This window comes from Gouania willdenowi, chromosome 21 (genome assembly GCF_900634775.1).
Source record: "Gouania willdenowi chromosome 21, fGouWil2.1, whole genome shotgun sequence".
NCBI lineage: Eukaryota > Metazoa > Chordata > Actinopteri > Blenniiformes > Gobiesocidae > Gouania > Gouania willdenowi.
The window spans coordinates 16,906,674-16,932,777 of NC_041064.1; the positions used below are offsets into that span (position 1 = coordinate 16,906,674).

The following is a 26,104-nucleotide window of genomic DNA, read 5'->3' on the forward strand; positions in this document are numbered from 1 at the left end:
GCATTAGTATGAGTAGTGCGTTAGTATGAGTAGTGCATTAGTATGAGTAGTGCGTTAGTATGAGTAGTGCGTTAGTATGAGTAGTACGTAGTATGAGTAGTACGTTAATGAGTAGTGCGTTAGTATGAGTAGTGCGTTAGTATGAGTAGAATGTTAGTATGAGTAGTACATTAGTATGAGTTGTGCATTAGTATGAGTAGTGCGTTAGTATGAGTAGTGCATTAGTATGAGTAGTGCGTAGTATGAGTAGTACGTTAATGAGTAGTACGTTAATATGAGTAGTGCGTTAGTATGAGTAGTACGTTAATATGAGTAGTGCATTAATATGAGTAGTATGTTAGTATGAGTAGTACATAGTATGAGTAGTGCGTTAGTATAAGTAGTACGTTAATATGAGTAGTGCATTAGTATGAGTAGTGCGTTAATATGAGTAGTACGTTAGTATCAGTAGTACGTTAGTATGAGTAGTGCGTAAATATGAGTAGTATGTTAGTTTGAGTAGTGCGTTAATATGAGTAGTACGTTAGTAGTACGTTAGTATGAATAGTATGTTAGTATGAGTAGTACGTTAGTATGAGTAGTGCGTTAGTATCAGTAGTACGTTAGTGTGAGTAGTACACAGTGTTTGGAATAACGGCGTTTAAAATAACGGCGTTATGTAACGGCATTTGTTTTTCATTAACGGGGTAATCTAACTAATTACTTTTCACGCCGTTACAACGCCGTTATCGTTACTGAACGTTAAATGTGGTGCGTTACATGCATTGATTGAATAAACTGTGATCCGAAAGCAACGCTGGCTTCTTACTCAGCTGTTGTGAGGAGGTGGGTTAAAAACAAGGTGAGCGATTATGATTGGCTAAGGCTGCGTCATGTTTCATGGTAGCCAATCAGAGCCAGTGTTTTTACACATGTGCCAGCAAGAGGAGGCACGTTAAAAACAAGGTGAGCGATTATGATTGGCTAAGGTGACACACGCACACACGCACGCACGCACGCACGCACGCACGCACGCACGCACGCACGCGCGCGCACACACACACACACACACACACACACACACACACACACACACACACACACACACACACACACACACACACACACACACACACACAACAGATTGGATGAAGCAGCAGAGATGGCGAGCGTGGAGCAATCTGATGAAAAGTTGACATTTTTGAGGTGACGATACAAACACTACTTTAAATTAATTGTGGTCAAAGGCAAGAACGTGTTTGTGAAGTGTTCATTATATCCAGGAGAGAAGACTTTGTTGACATCTGCTGTAAGCAACTCAAATTTAATGAAGCACCTCACGACACACGCATCTAAAAAATGTGATTTTTTTTTTTTAACAGTAACGCAAATAGTTACTTCCCTTGGCAATGAGTTACTTTTATTATAGAGTAATTCAGTTACTAACGCAGTTACTTTTTTGAACAAGTAGTGAGTAACTATAACTAATTACTTTTTTAAAGCAACGTTCCCAACACTGGTAGTACGCTAGTATGAGTAGTGCGTTAGTATCAGTAGTACGTTAGTGTGAGTAGTTTGTTAGTATGCAATGTTTAGGGTGACGATAAACTTTCAAGTGGCAATGTCAACCTTTTTCTATTCTTTTTGGAGTAAATAATGTTTGATTCTTTAATCTATGACGCAAACACTATGATTTTATCTAAAGCAAATTATCAGGGCAGCTTCAAAGGGATTGAAAACCACACACATGCACATGCACACACACACACAATGTCAGCTTTAATCTTGTTTTGTAGAGGCGCATCTAACCATCAGAGGATTTTCCGCCGTCTCATGATCCAGACCTTGAAGTCCAGATGGACTCTGATAGGTATTGTTTTAGAAACAGATTCATCCAATTAGAAGTGGCGAGCGGGTTTAGCAGGAGGAATCACAATCTTTATCTGCAGCTGTTGTTCAGGCTCGAGTCAATATTTAAAGTAATATATAGTCTGATCCGCATGCTGCAAGCAAGAGTTAAAAACAATACTCAACACCTGCTGTCATACACACACCGTTTTCCAACAGCTGTGGTATCAAAACAAGCTGAAATACTCATTTAAAAACTACTAATGCATCAAAAGAAAGCATTCAAGTCGAGAGCAAAGTTTTAATTTGAAGGTGTAGTCATCAGGTGATCATGCTTTTAGTCAAGTTTTCAGTCAACTAAATTCAAAAGTTTGAGTTGAGATGAGTAAATGTCATGTGATGCTAATTGCGTGGTTGTGCAATACACTGACACACTTTCAAACTGTTACATGAACATTAACAATGACATTTTTTTTTTTAATCATGCAGCTCCTCCTTATCTCACTTCTCATCATGTGCTTATTTTCATTAAGTATAATTTTCATGCGGGGTGAGAAAGTGTTTACGAGAAGAAGAAAAAAACCCCACAATGAAAAAGTTTTTAATCACATTAACTGTGATGAATGAGAAGTAATTTCCAAGGGAGCAAAATCATTGTCATTTTCTACGACAGATGTAAGAGCGCCAATAATACAGTAGTTACAGCGCTAAATAGAGTTCATGCATTATGTCTGCGTTGCAACAATTTAGACCAACATTTATTTCTTAGGGTTCATTTGGGGGTTTTTTTTTCTTATTATCCCTCAAGAATGTTCAGTTTGCTTTTCAGGTTAACAGGATTAATTTGATAAAACCTTGATGAGATGCTTCAGAGACGATTTGCAAGTCACGCGCGCATTCAAATGAAAGCCGGTGGAAACATTTGTTTATGAAAAGCAGTGAAATGAAGAGCAGTGGGGGCCAAGGGGTTTTACTTTTGAGTGTACATCCAAACACTGAATGACCTTTTACGTTGAGTCATTTTGAATGTCATTTGCATTAACCACTTTAAGAGGCAGGAAACAGTCCCCACAGAAAGTTTTTCAGTGTTTGGTTTTCTAAAATATGCAGATTGTCTGTCAACGTTGCATGATAAGAAATAATAATAATGAAAACACTTGGAACATCTTAAATATAAGCATTTATTTAAGCATATGGTTCAAATCCAAGGCTTGGGGGCTTAATCCGTCCCTTTGGGGCATCCGATTTGGCCCAACAGGAGAAAGTGAAAAAAGACAGAGAAAACTTTAAGCATTGAGAAAATTACCAAACAATTTAGTTGTAAATATCTCACTTCCTCCATATTAAATAAATAAATAAAACTCCACAATGTTTACTGAGGCTCACGTGTTTCCACTCTGTATCACGTGACTGCAGTTATTTCATATCAGTAAATAAGTCTCAATTTTTTTTTTCTAAATTCCTTTCAAACAATCCCACAAAAGTGCCCCTAATTACACAAATATTTGTCGTAAAATCAAGGAGTTTTGAAGAGGAGATCCCGTAATGACTCCACCATCATGTGAACCCTCACACATGAATCATGTGGGCTGTTTTGCACACATTTATTCTGCACTAAAGAACCCACACCACCAGCAAAGTGCCTACGGCCACCCTGGTTCATTCCCTTTAATAGAAAGGTACATGCAGATGAAAAATGTAATGAAAAGCATAAATGCAGTGTATTATAAGTGCTTATTGAGTTTCTTGTTTTACACACACATATACATACATATATATATATACAGAGCATAGGCTACATATGAATAAATAATATATTAATGACTTCGTCCCTACACAATAAATTACTACCAAAATTATAGGCATTATGTGTCAAAAAAAGAACTACAGTGCAAATACTCCATTTACTATTTTGACCTATATGGTGACATAAATGTGTGAATGTATGTTTAACACAAGATGTATTAGAACAATGGGACATTACACCAAAATGTCACACAACATAGCAAGCAAACAAATAATAATCTCTCTATGTTTTGCACAATAATATAATGTTTGCAAGGAAGTGAATGGAAGTGTTTTGTTCTACATGTTCTGTTTCTAATGTCAGCTGACATTCAGCAATTTTTTTTTTTTTTTTTTTTTTTTGTTGTTGTTGATGCATTTCTGCCACAAGTAAACTATTTCAGAAAATGTTTCTGGGATATAAAATGTGTCCTGTTACAGTGTAAAAAATTAAGTTTCATAAATAATGAATAACAATTAAATATTTGTTATTTTTATTGCGTTTTATTTATTGATTTTTGCAGGTGTGTCTAATTACTTTAACAATATTTTAGGAATGAAAGATTGACAGCTGTATTATATGCAAATGTGTGTGGTACCTTATAATTAGCAGCAGAGAGTTATAACAACATAACAATAGAAAGTACATAACTGCGTCTACTGTCATGTACAAAGTATACCGTACACTAGAGTAAATACCTTAAAGTTGGCTCAGGAATCTAGAGTATATTATAGATTTGAGTGTTGAAACACTAATAACTTTTGTACCAATCATACTTTCTTTTCCAACAGTTTCTGTCTCTGTCTTGTTCTCGCTGCGAGGCTGTCCGCGAGCGACAAACCCGGCAGGGTGAAGCATCACGTGGTGACACATCTCTGTGACTGACGTCACCGTTCCAGTCTCCAGGCAACCCCCGCCGTCGGCACCCGCGTCACCGTCAGTCCGAGCCGCGCCGTTGCTAGGCAACCCGCGCCTTGCGCTTCGGTTCAGCCTCGCCTCGCGCCGAGCTCGGAGCTCTGACGTAGATGTGACGTCAATAAGGTGGGTATCAATTTGTTATGGTGTCCGAGGGCGGGGCGGAGGGAGGAGTTCCCCCCGTGAGAGGAACGGACTCAGCGCTGCATTCCGCCGGAGCTCACAGTCACACGGCCCGGGGTACTGACACAAAGCACCGAGGAATATCACAGGCTTTCCCCTGACTTTGGAGGAGTTGAGCTCTGGATGTGGAATGGTTAACCTTTCCTGTGAAACAAGCTGTTTAATGTCGGATTAGGGTAAGAAACTTTTACACATGTTTTTAAAAATGTATGACCTCCTATTTCATGTTTTTTTTATTACTTGTCATAAATTATTATTATTAATTATTAATGACTTTGTGCTTTAACTTTTACTTTCTTTAACCCACTTACTAAATATTGATTTAAACTATTTCAAAGTCTGATTACCTCTCTGTGTCATAACTCGCGGGTGTCAAATAATTAAACTCAATATATAATATATTTATACTTATTCTTTCTAATATTGTTGCTGTTATTTTTGTAATGATGTATGTTTACAGCTTTTACACTATTATCCTAATGCTAGTATTTATATTTATTTTTGTTCTTACTCTCTGCTCTTATACTGCATATACTGTGTATTAAGGTCTATTATATTCTATTTTATTCATATAATATATGCTAAAATGTAATATTGTCCCTGCTCATAAGCAACAGAAGATGTGACACTAAGTTCTTTGTGTTCTTGCAGGTACCTTAGACTTAGTTGATCCCAAAGCTGTAACAACGCTGGAAAACCCAGTTTGTTCACCATGGTGGTAATGACGGAAACCAGCAGACCCACGGGGGCTCAGCCCAGCCCAGCCCAGGGGAGGCCACTGCAGGTCGGCTTCTACGAGATCATCCGAACCCTGGGCAAGGGAAACTTTGCAGTGGTGAAACTGGCCAAACACAAAGTCACCAAAACTCAGGTCAGAACTTATTCTCATCTTTTATTTGAAATAATTAAATCATGTGTTATTGCTCCGTCTTAGTTACACTGTTCTTCTTCTTCTTCAGGTGGCTATTAAGATTATTGATAAAACCAGGCTGAATCCATCCAATCTGGAGAAGATTTACAGAGAGGTGCAGATAATGAAGCTGTTAAACCACCCCCATATCATCAAACTCTACCAGGTGTGCATTATGTTTAACATCTTTTTTGTATCTCTGCATGCTTGTGCAACCGTTTTACTGTCTATTATTGCATAGCTCTGTGTGCAAGATACAAAAAATTTACTGCGTGCATGAAAAAATTTGCAAATGTGCAATTTTATTTTTAGGAATTGTGGGAATTTTGCACTGCAATATTTAGGGACACTTGCTGCCTGACCATTTTTGCACCAGCTTTTTATGAGCTGCAGATTCACAGAGTGCAATGACTCAAAAGTCCGTAAGACCTACAGCACAACAGCATTAGCGCAATCCCCTTTGACCTCCCTATGTGTGAGTACTCGAGAGTGAGAGTGGGTTAGAGGTTATAGGAAATAATCAGTAACACCCTTTGCTGCAGGGAGGAATGCATATCTGACATGTACTTGGTTATATTATGGTGGATTTGGTGCCACAGGCATGTGTAAATGTAGAGCCAGTGGAGTGGAAGCGTGGTTGGTCTGAACGTTAAAACTTATCAACACCTGTTAAAACCAAATGCAATGTGTCTGCGTGTCACGTGAAGGCTGCCGCACAAAGCGCTGCTTTGCAGCTAATCAAATTTGAAGACTTACTTAGTAGAATCCGCTTTTTTCTCGTCAGCTGACCTCCCAAGCTCTGCGGCACGCGTCTGTCTACTAATACCACTACGTAAACAACAATAACAAAACAAAGAATGGCAGCATTTTCTATTTAATTTGTCCTTATTTTTTTATTTTGTCTTATTTTGTGCCGCTTTACTTCCTTGGATGGATTGCTGTAAATCATTTATTTTTCATTCTTTTAAAATTGTAAAACCTGAACTGTCAAACAAATATTTAAAAGTGAATCAATCATACATTTTTAAAAATTTTAAGACTTATTTGTATTATTTAAAATTTTGGCAAATAATAATTATTCTATTTACTTACAAACAACACTTTATTACTTACATTAGGTGTTACGTGTGGCATAATGACTACAAACTTATGATACAAAAACCAAATGTATGTAACACACTGGAACAAAGAGGTTCTTGTTTCAGAAAAAGAACAATTACTCATCACTCTTGATTACCAGACATAACAAAGCATGTTAGGAAGTACAACAAATAAAAAATTAAAATGTGTCCCAAAACAGACAGATGTTTTAAATTTTTTGTAGGCTTGTTTATTGTTCAATTGCTATCTTCTCAAATCTCTTATTACATTGATTATCTTTTGTTTAACAAACCGTGTGTTTAGTTACTGTAAAGTTTTATAAACTGCTTTCGGATGTTACCCTCATGAGTGTATCCTGTACATGACGCATTGTGGTCTTTGTGATGTCTGAGGTGGTGCTAGTCAGATGTCTGAGGCCATTATCACATTCCTACACAAAGGGATGATTGTGGCACGAGAACAGCTTGTGATCTGAGGGCTTTGTTTTTATCTAGACAGTTTTCTGAGATGCGGTGATGTGGGTGGGGAAGGGTTAATACCCCTTCTGGGAAGGTTTTAAATGCCCTCGCTGTGCTGCGCCGGCTCTTCACAGCCATGACGTCAGCTACACCTCAAGGTGACTGGGCTCCCAAGTGCCTCGCTATCTGCCAGATAAAGCCTATATCCAGCTTGAAAGCATTTTTGTGCATTGAATGATTCTCACAGAAAAGATGAGGGCTGAGAGGAGCTAAGCTCCGACATTTAAACTGATATCTGATGAGAGAAATGCTTTGTTGTGCCACGTTTCAGCTCCTGATGGTTCTTTTGTGAAAATCATCTCCCTCGTGGTGCGCCCAGTGTTTAAAATGTTAACCATTTTTGAGACAGAAGCTGATAGTACAATCAATGATTGGTCTAAATTCTAAATTAAGATGTGTATTATTCTCTAAAAATAATCACACTAATTATCCTCTGGGGTAGAAAAGGGTTCATCGCATCTGTTCATTGTAATTTTGAGCATGTTATATTAATAGGAAGGTTGAATCTTTAGGTTGACTTCAAGACAAATGTGGATTTAGTTTAGATTTTCAGGCCAATAAACCACATTTATATGAATAAAATGATAACTGTGCACTGAGGTCAGCAAAAAGCCCCGGAGAAAAACACAGGAATTGGGAGTGATTGAGGGTTCACAGGGAAAATATTCCAGACCACTAAACAACTTGTGCTTTCAAAAGGCAGAGGTGTATTAATGAGCTATTAGACATATAAGAAATGTACAGTATGCTTGCAGTCCTTGAATGACGATTTCTAATGGATAAGGAAAAAAGATTTGAAGAAAATTACTTCTGGTCAGAAATGTCAAAAGCAGGCAGCAGTGAAGGCTTGGAAGTGGAACAGATTTTACAGTTGAATGAATCCAGTCCGTACCAGCTGACCTAGTTGGCTCTAACCTTTTTCTCTCTTTTTTTTTCTCTCTCAGGTCATGGAGACCAAGGATATGCTGTACATTGTGACCGAATATGCGAAGAATGGAGAGATGTTTGGTGAGGTCACCCTTCTGTCTTAGTCTTTTCAAGCTTGTTGTCTGACAGATGAAAGCTGCAGTGTTTTCTACATAACTCGCAGACTAAAATATATTCTCCCCCCCCCTCCCTCCAGACCATCTGACCTCAAAGGGACGCATGAGTGAAGATGAAGCCCGTAAAAAGTTCTGGCAGATTCTCACAGCTGTGGATTACTGCCATCGACACCACATTGTTCACCGTGACCTAAAAACTGAGAATTTGTTGCTGGATGCCAACATGAACATCAAGCTGGCTGGTGGGTTTGCTTTTCACCATTTACTGTTTAAAATTTCTCGGTTCGGTTTACGTTTCAAAGACTGGCACAAATTAGAGTAAATTCATTTATCACACAGACCAAACTCACTCTTATAGATCAATCTACTGGGATACATGCTCAGAGCATAAAGCAGTAAGTAGAGCTTGCACTAATTGGGTTTATTAATTTACTCACTTTACTCAAAAAACTGAGCGCAATGACACATCTGCCTTGCCCAGAGCTCCTCCTCTTAGAATGTAAAGCAAACAAACTAGCTGGAATACCAACACTGATATTTATCTCTTCCTGTGTTGCAGACTTTGGATTTGGAAACTTTTACAATGCCGGAGAGCCTTTATCTACATGGTGTGGCAGCCCTCCTTATGCTGCGCCTGAAGTATTTGAAGGAAAAGAATACGAAGGGCCTCAACTGGATATCTGGGTAAGGAGAACTGAAATGTGAACTGAAACTTTGTAAAGAAAGTGAAAACAAAGGCAGTGATTGCATTGTATTGTGGTGGCCTTTTCTTTACAGAGTCTGGGTGTGGTGCTCTATGTTCTTGTCTGTGGCTCCCTGCCATTTGATGGACCCAGCCTTCCTGCGCTAAGACAGAGAGTCACAGAGGGACGGTTCAGGATCCCTTTCTTCATGTCACAAGGTATTAAAATCCTCAAATGTCCTCAAAGTACTGGCTCTTTAACATTGCAAAGACTGACTTCACCATTTATGTCCTCCAGACTGTGAAAATCTAATTCGTAAGATGCTGGTGGTGGACCCGGCCAAGAGGATCACTGTGGCCCAAATTAAGCAGCACCGTTGGATGCTGGCAGACCCGACCGCCTCCCACCAAATCCTGAGTACTTCATTGACGGAGTACAACTCCAACCTAGGCGACTACAACGAGCCAGTTCTGAGCATCATGACCACGCTGGGCATCGACCGACAAAGAACCATCGAGGTAAACAAGATGAAAGATATAAAAAACATTTTTTTCCTTTAAACTGCCAGATCGTAAACTTTGTCAATCTGTAGTGATGTGACAGAGCGAATAATACATACAGAACACCACTGACCTACAGTCTTTTTTCCAGTCTTTACAAAACAGCAGCTACAACCACTTCTCTGCCATCTACTACCTGCTGCTGGAACGAGTGCGAGAGCATCGCTCGCAGCAGCTGAGTCGACAATGTGGAACATGGAGCCAAAGAACCAGGAGCACCTCTGACTCAAGCAGCCCAGAGGTCAGCACTGCAGCCACGAGAAACAGTCCTGACAATTCATGTTCTTCAAGTCTAAAACTCCCGTTGCTTTCTCTTTCCGTGTAGGTGATCATGGAGTCTACTGATGGTTACAGACCTGCTGCGTTTTCACTTCCAACCACAAATACACCTTCTGTGTTCCCAGAGGTTGAGTCGGACCAAGGTGGTCTGTTCCAGGTATGTGGGTACTATTTTCTTAAGGCTATGACTCGAGTTGACCAAGCATTAATATGTCCTTTCTCTGCTGTCCATGAGCTAATAGTTTGCCTTCCTTTGTTACAGCGTGTAGTATTTCCAGTGGAGGCAAGTCTCAACAGGTTGCTTTGGAATCGCTCCATTTCACCCAACAGCCTACTGGAGACAAGCATCAGCGAGGAGGTCCGACCCAGAGACTTAGAAGAAGAGGAGGCCACTCAAAGTCTGGGTCCTCTACTCCCGCACACCACCACCTCCCGCAGACACACACTCGCTGAGGTCTCCGCTCGTCTTCATCAGTGCAATCCACCCTGTATGTGTATTCCATCATTCTGTCTTACCTCTGACAATGAAACAGAAACTAACTTCCTTTATTCGCTCTTTCTCTAGGTATTGTTGTCAGCCCATCAGATGGAACTTCATCTGACAGCTGTCTGAAGTCCTCGTCCAGTCCTGCCCCGTCATTGCAAGGTGCCATGGGTAAAATGCTAACTCCTTTGGCTTCAGGGGCTGAAGTTGGTGCTGGACACCCACCTGGGACTCCGCTCACGATGTCCTCCCACCTGCTGCCACAGGGTCAAGGTAGCCTGCCGGCTGCCAGTTTCCAGGAGGGTCGTAGAGCGTCGGACACATCCCTGACACAAGGTACAAAAGCCTGACTATAGTCTGCTACTCACTTTTCTCACATGCACCATGTCACATTCCAAGATCAGTGGATTGTTCTATAACACTCTACTTGTGTGTTCCCCCAGGCCTTAAAGCTTTCCGCCAGCAGTTGAGAAAAAACACACGCACCAAAGGGCTTCTGGGATTAAATAAGATCAAAGGTCTGACACGGCAGGTTGTTCCTCCAACGTCCAGTAATCGGGGTAGCAGAGGATCACTGGGTCCAGCCTTGTCCGAGCACCGCAGCATGTTAGAGGAAGTCTTGCTCCAGCAAAGGTGAGATGCCGAAGCACTTTAGCTCATTTTTGTCAGAAGTTTACAGTGTTGGAAAGTGTAGAGTGAAGAGACCTGAATTTAGCATGTAGTTGGCAATTCATTGTTTCGTGCTTTGAAGATGTTTTTTCGGGATGCAAAAACAAATTTGGACTTTTGTCTTTTTATCCAGGATGCTTCAAATCCAGCACCAGCCGCAACCACAGGTCCAACCTGCTCCGGCTGCGCCTACCCAGAACCCTTTTCTATTTCTGGCACACAAGCAGTGTCCCTCTCCTCCACCCACTACAGCGTTTGCTTCCTCTTCTATGTTCGACAGCATCGCCCAGCCCACCCTACCTGCTCAACAGTCCACAGTCGGCCAACAGCACGACCCCTGGCCTCAGCTTCAGGACACTTCCTTGTCCTCCACGTGCTCTTCCTCTATGTCTCCCGTGGCCTCAGCTGCCTACCTTCTTGAGGCTCATCTGCACATTAGCCAACAACCTCACCCTCATTCCTACATCAGCCAGCAGCATCAGCAGCTGCGGTCTGCAGCACAGCGACCTTTTCCGATTTTGGCCAAGCCAGGCATGTGGAACACAAGCTCGGCCTCCACCGCTAATCAAGATGTGCAGGAGTTGGTTCTTGCTGGACAGCAGCAGCTCAATAGCTGCGTGATGGTGAAGTAAAAGCCTTTATCCAACGTAAAGACTGAAGGTTTTTGGCTTTGTGAGAGATAGGTAGCACATGAAGAACTCGAGGAAGCCGAAGTAGAAGTGAAGATAATGAAGCGCAATATCATGCGTGTGACATTACCTGAATATTTATCACAATTAGGTACACGTGTCCATACGTGTGTATGGTGAGTGTGTTGACAACAAATAAGCTAAAGTCTAAGCAATAACCAAACTGTGAGTGAAGTATTAATTTCTGTTTAGAAAAAAACAGAGAAGCAATATTAGTCTGGACGACTCTTTTAGCATCTGCCTGATGAGCTCCTCTAGCATCAGTGACTGACGCTTACATTTGGACTGTTTTGTGGATTTTTAGTCATTATTATCTGAGCTGTGTTCTATCTTGCCTGGACAAATGACCAAACGTTTTTTTTCCGTTTTATTTTTTCCACTTTTTGTTCTCCTTTGTTTTTTAAGAGACATTTCCCCATAGTGGTGCAATGGACGTAGAGGACAGCGCCCTATGAAACTGATAACTGTATTCAAACTGTTTAATCTATACGCCGCTTTTCTTCAATAGCATAGCTGCATATAGACTGCTAACAGTTAGCTCTGTTGCACTTTGTGTGTATCAACCCATTTTCTATCATTTATTAGCAATGTCCTAGAAGGCGCTATTACTACCTCCTCAGGCAACAATTAGAGAACACACAAACATAACTTTTAGTAATTCACACACATGTTGTCAAGGAAAGAGTTCTTCATATTGACAGAACAATGGCAGTGGGATCAGTGCAATATTTTACTCACTAAAACAATGGAGACAAAAAATAGAGATTTCATGTAATTTTGCCTGAGGTCATTTTTTATGTTCATCCATTTTTACCTCTATATGTTTGACTTTGCAGTGATTGCTAGCAGACAGGTACTTGTTCCTTCACTTGTAAGATCACACTGAGGTGGTATTAGAGGAAAGACACAGCACATTAGGTTTTTATATTGAGAGATTTTGGGTTTTACCAAAGCGTGAACAGCACAAAGAGTTGGATGATATGTCGCAGACACACTACAGACTTTTCACTATGTAATGCTGTTTTTCTGATGCTAATGTAGCGTTATGGTTAGCTGCCATTTCCATAAGTCTTCTTTAGCTTTTTCTGCTAGGGAAAAAATAAAACATCTGCCACCAAATACCTAATGCTACACAGATCACAAATATCCTCTTGTGTTTCTATAAGGTATATAGTGGCGTTCATTTTTGTACTTTTTTAAGAAAAGAAAAAACAACAAAAAGTAAAAGCATAGCAATATTATAAAAAAGCAGGAAGTTTCATCAGTGGTTAGAAACAGGGATGCAGAAAGAAACCTGAAGGGTGTTACCTCATATCTGAAACTGAGAAGGTCTTTTTTTTTTCCCAATCATGGTTTTTCTTTGTCATGTTTCTGCCCAAAGTTTTTTTTTAATTTTTTTTTTTTATTGCACTTGCTCACCAACACTCGTGCCTTTATTTGAACAAACTGCAGCTCAGAGTTTCCTTACTCTGAACGCCACACAAAGAAACAACTAAGTGACGGCTGCATGAAAAGCTGTTTGCTCCCTTGCTTTTTAATACGAAGCAAGATTTGCACTTTAGTCATACTTCTCATTGCTGACATAATGGTTTCTGTTGAGGAAAACAAAAACACTAACAGCCCTGATGCAAACCTGTAAGATAACCCTTTTGATAAACTTTGAATAATAAGTATTTCATGTAATTTCTTTTGTTACTTCTGTGTATGTGTGCGCGCGCGTGTGCGTAAAAAGCAGAGAGTGAGAGAAAGTGTTATTTTGAAATAATTTTGTGTATTTATGATGGTTATTTATTAAAATAAAAGTCACTTCCTAACTGCTGTTTGATTCACTTTTGTAAAGATCACAACCAGTTAGTTATAGTATAATAGGAGTAAATTATATTACTCTACCAGAATCAGATGATTGGCTTGGTAAAATGTAAATGTGGGATTACTGAGACCCCACAGTTTTTTTTTTCTTGAGGTCACATTTAGTGTATTTTACATGCAACACCTGGATTAAAATCGGACTACAATGATATTGGGAAAAATGCCTCTTTGGAGCAATTTAAAGTTCTATTGGTTCATTTTGGAATGCCAAATATAGAGAATATGGTGGAATATTCCAAAACGATGAGAGGGAGAAAGAGAGAACACTGAAAAACACTGATGGGGGAGAGTTCACCTCATCCCGAGGCTTCACTTCTTACAAAGACGCGCCAGTGATGACATAGTCCAAGCTGGCCACCCGGACTGGAGCCGAGACTATTTAATTACAGCCCTTATATGTTGTAGCCGAAATTAAAAGGTTTTTTCGACAGATGAGGATAGAGGGTTTTCACGACGCGTCATCAACTCGGAAGTCGCCATTTTGGAGGTAAGCAGCCAGTTTACAAACAGCACACAAACGAACAAATTTTGAGCGGAAATGGTGAACTATTGCCGTGTTTTCGGCTGTACTAATCGGTCAGACCGTGAAAAACGTGGAGTTTTATAGACTGCCAAAAGTTGTAACAGATCAGAGAGAACAATGTCTACATTTTATAGTCAGTAATTCTACATCAGGAGAGCAGTGACATGACACTAGCTCACCGTTGTTGCACCGGTTGTTATTGGTGTATATGCTAACACCGCCGCCCTCATCTCCCGTCTTGCATTTAAATCCAGCTTCAGGTAGTCCAGTTTGTTCTCCAGAGAGCGGACATTAGAACGCAGGATGGAAGGAAGCGGCGTTCTCTGAGCTTAGCTTTTAGTTTGGTTGCTAGCCCCGCTCCTGCTTCCGATCACATCTCCTCCGCTGACGGACACCGCTGGTACAAAGTTCCGCTGCTCCACATGTCGCTGGATGTAGCCGGCGTAGCAGTCCGAGGATCAAGGTCCAGAGTAGTTGCATATAACGGACTATAACTGTTTGATTTTCCTAAATCTAAAATTGCCTGGTGGTCGTGTACTATTTAACAGTAACTACGCTGCAGGTTCACCATGAAATTATTAGAACTGACTGAGTTATCTGCCAATATATCCGTTGCTAATGCGAGCCTCTGCAGCTGTAGCCGACTTCCAAACTTCTATAAGATTTAAGATCTTCCGCTGTGTATAGGCCTGGTGAAATCCAGGTAGTTGATGATATCAAGATACATAATAGTCCAGATTTTTGCCTCGTAGATCCTGGCTTAGCTTTGCTAGCCACAAGCGCCTCCTTTTCTCTGATAACTTGTGAGACTGTTCTCCCTGATTTGTGATGATTTTTTGCAGTCTATAAATTTCCAAATGTGTCTCACTGTTTGACCGGTTGGTACAGCCAAAAACACGACAATTGTTCACCATTTCGTCTCAAAATTCTGGATTTACTTGTCTGCGTGCTGTTTGTAAACCTGCTGCTTTATCTCCAAAATGGCAACTTCCAGGTTGATGACGCACCGTGAAAACCCTCTATATATCACATTCACCCCCTGTCCAATCAGAACCCTTCCCAACCCCCAGACCTAAAGCAGAAGTAAATAAAGGCGAACAAACCAACTTTCCATGTAAACCTCAATTCAGAATTACTATTGTCATGTAAATACGAACACTTTAATTCTGAATTATTTCATTCGGAATAATTAATGTAACCCTGCCTAATGACAATTCCAGTCATTGTCTGTAATGTACACTGATTTAGAGGCAATGTTCTTGTATTTTCTACAGTGAGAAGTGGATTTAAGGTCTGTTAAAATCAATCAAAAATGTTCATATTAGAAAAATCAATTAACAAACTATAAGAACGAGTGCCCCCGTGAGACAGGAGCAAGTGGGTTTGAAAATGGATGGATGGATGGATGGAAGAACGAGTGCTTGTTACCAAACATTTTTTTAACAATACGAATCATTTCTAAAAAAAAAATAAAAAATTAAAAGCCAACCTATCCACTGTTAAAACATCTGATTCAATATCAGAGCAGATAAAGATTACAGACTAATGAGTGAGAACAGCCATACAGAAGCCCTGATGTTCCTTTTTTTTTCCAGAACAGAACAGATCATCCTCTTCCTCTAATGACGAAGCCCAATGATGATTCACAAGCACCCTGTGTTAATGCTGTGATGCAAACTCGTGATGACGATGATGCATTTTGGACCCTGATGACCCTCCATCTCATTAACCCAGGAACAGGTGTCTTACATTGACAGGAAAAGCCTCCCTAGTGGGCAAGTGACGCAACTGAGAAACCAAACTGTCTCAGTGAACACCACTGCTCACTCCACTGCTCAGAGTGGACACACACACACACACACACACACACACACTTACAAAGCTGTACACGTGTAGCATGAGGCTCGATATTTGACACCTGAGCATCATGGAGCTTCTGTTGAGGTCTCCACTGGGAGAAACTATAGACGCCACAAGCATGTCAGCCTCAGCTGTTGCCTGCTAAAAACATGACCCTTTATCAACAACAGCTTTTTTCGACATGCCTTCGGGAACACTATGTGACCATCTGCCATGCTTGAGTTGATGCATGCACTACGTGCTTTTCACACTTGAAAGGATAAAATTTCTCTTAAATGTAGCACAATTTACACGTTTGTGTCCCTCGCAAGACTGTGACAGTTTTATGAGCTTTTTCGAACAAAAAGCAGAAGCTTTTTTGTGGGATTTTGTAGAGTACACCGCTCCAAAAACACAAATTTTAATTTCATAGCACTAAATTTTTCTTTAGTGGAAGGGATTAATTATCTTTTTTATTTAATTCATTTGATAGATTCAGCACCAACCCGTTGTCCCAGATATCACGGCACATTACTGATTCAATTCAATACTTGCCATGCAAATCTCCAGACTCTCTGCCTAATAATCCCAGTTTTCACATTTGAATCAATTTACTTATTATGGCAAAGATCATATTTCTTCCATTCAGGCTGACACTTTAATTTGACTGTCAGTATGTCTGTGGAGTTCTCAGTCTACGTCTGATGGTAGACATATGGAATGCGTTCCCGTTTTAACTCTGTGACGTTTGCCGTGTGTGTAATCTGAGTTTTAGTTTTCACGTGTCTACAACTGGTAGAAACATGCTCGGGAAAAATGAGAGTTTTCTGTGAAGATTTTCATAATGGTGATCTACGTACGAGTAAATATGTTAATAAACATAACTAAAAATTTTGCCCTGACAGTGATCAGCTAAGCACGAGACAGCAAAAAGGTGACGACAAGAGGGAAATTCTATCACAGAGGTTCAATGACTCTCCTTCAACAACAAGAATCTGTACATAAAATATCTGAAGTTATTGCCTCTTGAACCAAGAGCCTCTCAGCTCGATGTGAAGCAGAGGATCGCTACACAAACATTCCTGCGAAGGCCTCTGGATCCTTTGGGTGAGAAATTAGTGTCCCCCTAATAGTGCGTACGTGAGGGAGAAACTGTACACAGGCGTCACTGCCAGCGCTCGCCGCTCGGGCAGGATGAGCTGGAATACCAGAGAATCTGTGGAAGTGGAGGAAGCTGAGAGCAAAGTAAATAAACAAAGTTCGGACGTGTACGTCGAGACCCTGCAGAGTCCACGGCTCCATCATGCTTATAAAAAACGTACATCCAAAAGAAAATACAACAACTTCTAACAGCATTGGGAAATTTGTGATGTTAAGATAAGGTTTTGTACTAATGCTGAAGCTTTTTGTTTTACTCTTCACTTCTTTGGTAGTTTTCTCATTTGATCTGATGAAGAAAAACTTCTTCTGTTTCCATTAAATATCCTTTTTAAACACACGCTTCACTTGTTTAGAAACTGAAGACTTGAATCGCTAACTACCGACTGACTAATTGCAATAGCAACATAGGGTTATAACATAGGGTTAACATAGGACTGTCCCGGTTTTCAGAGTTACGTCCCGTGTCCCGGTTGTTTTTTTTTTCCCCAAACCATTTATTTATTCCGGTTTTGCACAAGCTCAGTGCCGTTTGGTCTGTTGCCGTGGACAGAAAAGACCCTGAAAATGCATTTCGCTTAAAAACGTGATCTATGTCGACTGTGGGCCGTCCATCACAACAGTTGCCATAGTAGCGCTTGAAACATGAACCAATTGAATTGCTCAAAAGTCTTCCATGCATTTGCAACTCATTGCTGATTGGTCGATGGCTTTGACAACATTACCCGTTTGCTTCCTCTCATGCTTTCTCCTTCAGCATGTCAGAAAGAAAAACAAGTTATTTTCTTAGTATTCAAAACAATTTTTTGCTAACTTAAAATGTTGCTTTTTTTTTTTTTTTTTGCACTGATGAACACTTTAAATTTGGTTCAGCCGTTGCAATAATACATTTCATCCAAAAGGAAGAAAAAAGAAATGTCATCTATATGACTTTTTTCATGACAAATAAAAGCATATGCAAATAGTTTCTTTTGAAAATCTGTCGTCTTTGGTTAAATTTCTGTCACGGTTTTGAGTTTTTTAATACTCTGGTCACCTTACAGCATTAGCATGTTTAAATGGGCACCAAACTTGACACTAAGAGAACACTGTGGAGAATCAAATGCACCCTTTAATAAATCATAACCCCACCCACAACTTAAACTCCTGACAGTCTCAGCTAAATCTTCTTAAACAGCACGATTTAACACAACAAACATTGCTGTTTGGTTTACAATTAACCCAGTGAGCTTATAAACACATACAGTACTTCTTTCCAACTCAAGGCTTTGCATTATTATGGATGGATGTTATAGTTACTAAACTGGAACCAGTTTCCCATGTGCTAACAGCTAGCGCTAATCCTGTTTTTCACACCTTGATTGGTATGACATAACCATACAACCTCTGCCGTCTGCTCATGTGGTTTGGAGTAAGATTATAAGAAGTTGCCAAATATAACAAGCAATAATATGTTGAAAGTGTCTATTCGTACGGTTGCCGTACAGACAACCTACTGGTGCATTTACCAAAGTACACGTACGTCGCGTCTTAGGGTTAAGGTTAGGTTTAGGTTATAATCCTATATCGCAACAATTTTTAGGTTAGGTTTTAGGGTTAGGGTTAGGTTTTACGGTTAGGTTTAGTCTTAGTCACGTGACCCAAACTAGCCAACTGCCTAATATGTTTGACTAGAGTTTTGTCCTTTTGTCCCAGAAAAAGAGGTGAAAAGCTGTTAAAGCTTACAGTTTACCGTACTTCAACTAGCAGAGACTAAAATTTTCCCAAAGTAATCAACATTATTAGAAATTATCAAATATATAACCAGGAGTGAAGTTAAATGCAGGAAAATCTTTAAAAGTTTTATAAACTTGTTTCTGTAAAATGTCTGTACTTGAGATATCTACAGATACTGGCAAAAGTAACGTACAGTACTCATTATTTCAAATGCCTGCAATATCGTTTACACTGATTGATAATATATCTGAATATGATTGTTTTATTAGATAACACATGATGTGGACAATTAATTCTTGTTTACAGGACAGAGTGACTGGGAACGTCAATGGGAGCAGAGTTAGGAAGTACTAAACAAAGAGTAGAAAAAAAAACGTCCCGTTTGTTTGTATTCCCAACACTATTAAGTTGATCACACTGCAGCCATGGGATTCATATTTCATATTATCTAATGTTGATTTGAAAGGCCAAGGTTCACAATATGCGATTGAATTTTCTTCCCACTTGTGATAATGTAGAAAAAAGCAAAGCATTACAGTATTATATGACTTAAGGACTCTTTATTAGAGTACAAAAGGCATTTGGATTTCTCAAAGTCTGAGCGACTTCTTTGAAGAGGCGGAGCCAGTACAGTTTGACCTTTGAGTTCACTCTTGTGAGGAATAAGATCACAGCTGTGTCTAATCAGCATAGTGTCAGACTAGCACATGAAAAAACAGTCACATGCGGCGTGGATAGAACAAAAAACCCAGTCTCTTACAGTTTCTTTGAAGCAGACAATTACTGTACTTAGATCACACTTATGCATTCCATGTTTTCATAAGCTGATCAGTTGTTTACAGATTTTTACATTGATCTAAACAAATCAAAGATAAAACTCCTTGTGTGTTTACTTCCCAGTACCTGAGGGCATCCTGATAGCCAAGAGGAGCTCAAAGTAGAGCCACTCCTGAATCATGCATTTAAAGAAGCCAGACAAAATAATGTGTGGCATGTATTTAACATTTACCATACACACGAGAAGCATTCACACAAATACATTCATTCACAAAATATCCAAACATTTTAATGACAATAAGTCTTTAGCTGTGTTCGAAATTGCATGCTAAAGTATCACTCATACTGAGTCTGACGTAAAAAATTAGTATGTAGTGCATTCATATTAGATAGTATGGAAAGACTGAGAACGCGAGAAATACTTGGATGTATACTATATTGGGATATTTTTGAAGTATGCACAGTGGGCACACTAGTCATACTGAGCTTCAGGTTTATTGTCGTTGTAGGTTTGAAACAACCTGGCAAGAGCCAGATTGATGTGTAGCCCCTCCCTCTAACGCAACTTCTCCACATTGATCTGTGTCTGACGAATCCTTACGGAACCAGGGAGGGACATGAACAGAATGCCTGAAGCTGAGTGGGCAAAGCGCCTGTCCACCATGATTTGTTTTGGTCAATCACACGGTAACAAATGATGATGTCGTCATCGGCATGCGCCGCAGAGATGCTGCTACAACAACAACAAGGCTCCGCGGGTGAAAACTTTCTTTTGGGATCGTAATGCTGCGGTTATTATGTCGTTGAGTGACTTTTGTCGTTTTTGCAACACGAGTATACTCTTTTCTGCTAAATGCAAGCTACTTTGGAAAGTGTTATCAACGTTATCCCCTTAATCACTAAGTTTGATAGATGACAAACCATTGATGAGCCGACACTCTCCAGTCACAGCTCTGATCTTCCACACAGCACTCATTCTGCACCATACATTAATCTGCTGCCATTGTCGCTGTCACTATGACGACGGCACCCAGGACTTTGATTAGCAGAATCATGCATCAGCACAAAACTGGTGTGGCATTGCTGCAGAAAGAGATTAAAGCAGCTGAAACACACACACATACACACACACTGTCAGCTGTGAGAGCTATGACGCACGTCAGGCTCTGTTAATATTGTGCAGCAGGCTTTGGCGTTTGTGTGAGCATTCCATAACAGGCATTACATTTCATTACACTCTCATACCAAGTCACTAAGCAGCTTCACACTGATTTAGTCTCTCAGAGGATAAACACTTAACTCTACTTTTCTTGTCATTTCATTCTTTTCACCCCCTTCAAGTTCCTGGTAAAGTGGGGACGTTTCAGTTTTTTTACACAGTCTCATGTGTGTCTCATGTTACTGACCTCCAGGATAGATCGTATTAGGCCTAATGCTTACTCAGCACATCCCTTTGATGAAATTCACTTATGTCTAACTGATGAAATAACTTTTAAGTTTTTCAACCACGCCACTTTGTCGACACTCATCCATCAACACGTGTTACAATGACATCAAACCCATTGCTTAAACGATTGAAATTGTCAACGAGCTCAAGCGTAACTGAAGCTTCCTCCGCTGATAAGTTTCTTCCGTGCAGTAAATACACTCTGCGGAAACATCTGCGCACACTGCAGAAGTCACAATTTTACAAAATTATGAAATTACCAGAACATTTACAAAAAATGATGGCCCTGTGAGAAAGCCAGTGGTTGGGGGCCACTGATCTAAAGAACAGCTGGATTTTGCTCAGTTTGAGAAGGAGTACAAAGCCCAGGGAATCAGGAGTGCGCCGCCGCTGCATTATCCGTTTAGCGCGTTTCCCCCTAATGAATATGCATAGTAGGCGGATCTCCCAGGGGGAGCAAAAATATGGGAAGAGAAAATGCAAATAAATGTATGCAGGGGGAGCAATGCAATTGATGAACTCTGGAAGGGTTTGCGGTGATAGTTTTAGTACCAGAAAATAGTACAACTGAAAAGCTGCAGAAAATGTGGACCAGCGGAGATGAAAAAAGGCTCCAGTTGTGTGTGTGTGAGAGAGATAGAGAGAAGCTGGACATGCATCCATCTCTACTTCACGGTTCACTGTCTCACACACACGCACGCAATGACCCGAGCACATTCACCCATCCGTCACTCACAGTCACATCCACGCACATTTCTCCATTGCGGGATGAATAAAGAATATCTATCTATCTTTCTGCTGTATTTCATCCATTTTTTATTTGTTTCCTCTACTAACACCTCCAATTCTGTTGCTTCACATTTGTATTTTCGCTTCCGCGCACTCATACTCACCCTCCATGTTCAGCAGAACACGTACGCTCAATTGAATAGGGCGGTCTGCACCAGTTCTGCACGTGCACTAATAATTGCTGCAGTAGGTGAGGAAACTGCGTCACTAAAGGATTTAGTGAAGCAACTGGTTTAAAACCCTTTATTTGAGATCTTATTGAATCTGTCCCACAGTGCGCTTTTGGAGTTGCTCCAAACTGCCAGGACAATCTGTGGTAGATTCAGAAACTCGGCTCATCATTGTGACCATATATCGACCTGCACCTGCTTTGTTTCTCCATGTCTCTCCACAAGTTGTTTCCAAACTTTCTCTCATTTCGCAATCTGGACTTTTCACAATGTTGTGTGCTCATGCGTCACATTTGGCTCACTTCCAATGTTCATTGTGATCAAAAGCATTTGTGTTCTGGTATGAACACACCCTATAATTGAGCCCTTGCAACCACAAACCTTAACGTCGTCACAATCTTCAAAAATTTTTGTTAATCTTTAACCTTTGCTCAAATACCCGTTGGATGTTTTTGTCTTGGAATTGGAACACTGCCCATTCTTTCACAAGTCTTACAGTGTCAGGTGTTACTATTGCAAGTTTAAACATCAACGACTCCAATGTGGAGAACATTTTTCTCGATGTTTTTGATGGGTATGATGCAAAATCATGAGCTTTGGGTAATGACATAAAGATGGTTTCCTCTGCAGGATGGCTTCACTCAGCCTGAGTGAGGAGGGGAAGATTCATCTATCCAGTACGAGACCTCCAGCATGACCCAGGATGTACTGGGGAGAATATATATCCAGGCTGACCCAGCATTGCTCTGACTGGGATTCCCCAGGATGTTCTAGTGGAATTTTCTGGGAAGAGGACTATCTGGGTTTCTTTGCTCTGCTGCTCCTATAACATCATTGTTTTTAAAATGTCTTTTAAAGCAGCTTTAGGATCCACCATCAGCCCTTATTCTGAGCCTTGATGCAAATCAAAGCACACTTTCAATTTCTAAAATATATGAATAAACAATGAAGAATATAAAGTTTGAACTTGTAGATAATGCTGTCAATCACTCAGTGACTATTTAATAAAAGGTTGAATTCATGCCAACATTTCAAGCGGATATTATTAATAAAATCATAAATATCTCTGTTAAGCTCCATTATCCGCCTTTGAATCAAAAAGCTGTAAAAAGCAGTAACTTTGGCTTTATTATAAACTAAGATATCCTCATTAGTTGATTAATATTGTGCCAAATTATATTGGGAATAAACAGCAAAAACATATACATTTAATGATGTATTTTTAATGAGTTTTTGTTGTTAATTGTGTTATTTTTGCACATGCATAAGCCTGCGATTTGCTGAAAATCAGTTTACTACCCATATTCGTGTCTCAAACCACAAGCTGAGAACTCCTGGTTTAAAGAAATCAAATGATACAAAGTTGACTGTATATTTCACGTGGCTGTTTCGTTGACTAAACTTTTTCGTCACAGTTTTCATCGACTACTGTCACGTCTGCTGTTGCCTCTGGGCTCTTATTCTGGAATTCTCCTTCCTCCTAGCAGAGCACTTCCTCAGCCTTAACTCGGTGCCAGATTGGCTTCGTTCTTATGACCATGCATTCCAGCGTTCCTTCTGGAGTTTAGACTGATCCTACCGTGTATGACCCCTGCCCTGCTTCCCAGATCTTGCCTGTTGGATAATCAGTGTGATCTGCCACCTGGTGGGACTGCTCACCTGTGTGTAAACCTTATTACATCAAAAGGTCTCTGCGTAACGGATAATCCCTGTGTACTTTTGCCTCACATGACTGCCTGTGGTGTGAATTCAATGGTTAAACCACATACATGAGGCTGTCTGCTACTGAGTGCAGTGTCTCAACTTCCTCTTCACTACATTTTTTTTTTACATGACGATAACCACACTCTGACTAGTTAACAAAATGCATGTGCATGAAAAATGTATTTATATTTCCATCAACTAGTAAAAACTAAGGTAACACTTTGCTTGAAGTTTTATACATAAGGTTGACATTGCACTGTCATTATTATGACATGACACCTATTCTTAGCGTGAATAAGGTGTCATAAAGGCTGTCATTAAGTGGTGTTTGTTACCCTAACCCAGGGGTATTCAATTCCAGTCCTCCAGGGCCGAATTTCTGAGACTTTTAGACGTCTCCCTTCTCCAACACACCTGGTTGAAACCATTGTGTTGTCATCAAGCTCTGCAGAAGCATGAGAACGAGCCATTCATTTGATTCAGGTGTGTTGGAGCAGGGACACATCTAAAGGTCTCAGGAATCTGGCCCTCGAGGACTGGATTTTTACGAGTCTGTGGTGGCGAGTGCGATCCTCTACGCTGTTGTTTGCTGGGGGAGCAGACTGAGGGTCACAGACGCCAACAGACTCATCCACAAGGCCAGTGATGTTGTGGGGATTAAACTGGACTCTCTGAGGGAGGAGCCTGTCCAAGGTGAAATCCATCTTGGTCAATGAGTCCCACCCACTCCATGATGTGCTGGTCAGTCACAGAATTGTAGTATTATTAGTATTATCTATCTTACTTCATTTTTTTTACTACTGTAATGTGTGTGTATCTGATCCTTATTTTACTTTTACTTAATTATACATTTATTTAACGTTTGTTCTTTTTTTCATCTTTTTTAAACATTTTATTCTTTTGTGATTTTAGTTTTCATGACGGGAGTTTTTTTCTTCTCGCTGTCGCTAAATGCTTGTTCATGTGGATCTTGTTGGGTTCTTTCTTTCTTAATATGAACTTTAGATGACTTTGTTGTATTTTGCGCTATATAAATAAAGTTGAATTGAATTGAAAAGTGGCTGTAACAAAAGCAATTTCCCCCTTGGATTAATAAAGGAATTCTGATCTTATCTGAGTTGAACACCCCTGCCCTAACCCCTAACACTAACCTTATTCCTAACCTTAACCCTACTAGATCCTTCCACCAAACCCAAAACATGCCAACATAGCTCCAAAGGTGTCATAATTTAGTGAATGGGGCATTGGTGGCCTAGTGGTTACAGAAGTAGGCTTGCAGGTTCAAATCCACTGTGGGCCATCACCGCAGGAACTTGAGCAAGTCCCCTAGACCTAATTGCTTACAGAACTCTTGAAAAAGACATTATTCATCTAAATGAGACTTACCTGGTTATATAAAGGTTAATGACAGCCTTCACCTTATTAATGACAGCAGAATGTCAGCGGTATGTATAAAACTTCAAATAAAGTGTGACCAAAACCAAACTACAATTTCGTCGCATGGGATGAAATCCAATCACGTGATCGTGTGGTCAAATCTATCTACGTATGTGTATTTATAATCATTAATACCATCCCATATCAGGTTGATCAATGATAATTGAATCTTTAAAATAATGCATAAACTCTTATACTTTATATTTTAGTGGACTGAAGTCTTAATGTCATGTTCAGTGATTCTCAACTGGTGGGTCGGGACCGAAAAGTGGGTCGCGGACCTGTACTGGGTGGGTCGCGGACAGCTGGTCAAAAATAAATAAATAGGATTTGTCTTTTATTTTGAAAGAAACTTTTCTTTTGATAGACATGCTGTGAAATGCATGTTGCACAGGAAAATATATAGATTCATGTTTTTTTTAAAAAGAGTATATACGTTTGCTTTCAACAGCTCTTTTTGAAAAACTACGTTTGGTTGGGTGAATTCTAAAAAAAAAAAAAAAAGTGGGTCGCGATTCAATGACTGTGGCAAAATGTGGGTCCCAGGGTGAGACCAGTTGAGAACCTCTGATTTAGTTGATTAAAATATAGATATAGTAGCTTTATTGATCCTGCAGTGGGGAACTTTACTGTCATTACAGCTCAGATAAAGTGCAAGGGGAAAAAAAAGGCAACAGAAGATGACAAACACAATATCCAAAAGGCACCTGAAAAACAGGGCAATAAAAAACAGGAGATCAAATAAACCGTACAATTATAGAGACCTTATATAAATAAATAAAAATATAAATGGAAAAAAATCATATAAAAAGTATAAGGAATATAGATGTATACATATTTGTACAGACTAGACTGTAACTGAAAAAACTGAATAGATGACAAAATTGCATTTTAGTGAACAGACTGCGACTAAAGCTAAATCAAAATGTCCTTACACTCAGTGCTTGATGTGGACTCGACCTGTTTGTCCTTTAGTGTTTTCATCTGTCTGTCTGTCCATCCTCTTCCAGGCCTGCAGTCATTAAGTC

General features: G+C 40.0%; 1 protein-coding gene across 1 annotated transcript; it reads left to right on the forward strand.

Annotated features, from left to right (window-relative positions):
- The first annotated feature begins 4,622 nt into the window (after positions 1 to 4,622).
- On the forward strand, positions 4,623 to 13,372 carry sik1 (salt-inducible kinase 1). Its single transcript, XM_028436663.1, has 14 exons — positions 4,623 to 4,887; positions 5,363 to 5,582; positions 5,671 to 5,787; positions 8,185 to 8,248; positions 8,364 to 8,525; positions 8,843 to 8,967; positions 9,061 to 9,184; positions 9,264 to 9,484; positions 9,618 to 9,767; positions 9,852 to 9,962; positions 10,068 to 10,293; positions 10,371 to 10,625; positions 10,733 to 10,922; positions 11,092 to 13,372. The coding sequence occupies exons 2-14, from the start codon at positions 5,424 to 5,426 to the stop codon at positions 11,588 to 11,590; spliced, it is 2,403 nt and encodes an 800-aa protein (XP_028292464.1). The 5' UTR covers positions 4,623 to 4,887; positions 5,363 to 5,423; the 3' UTR covers positions 11,591 to 13,372.
- The last annotated feature ends 12,732 nt before the right edge of the window (positions 13,373 to 26,104 follow it).

Bases quoted from the DNA above. Each gene is read 5' to 3' on its own strand.
- sik1 (XM_028436663.1), top strand. From the start codon at position 5,424: ATGGTGGTAATGACGGAAACCAGCAGACCCACGGGGGCTCAGCCCAGC. The intron at 5,583-5,670 runs GTCAGAACTTAT...CTTCTTCTTCAG, and splicing joins ACAAAGTCACCAAAACTCAG to GTGGCTATTAAGATTATTGA. The intron at 10,923-11,091 runs GTGAGATGCCGA...CTTTTTATCCAG, and splicing joins GAAGTCTTGCTCCAGCAAAG to GATGCTTCAAATCCAGCACC.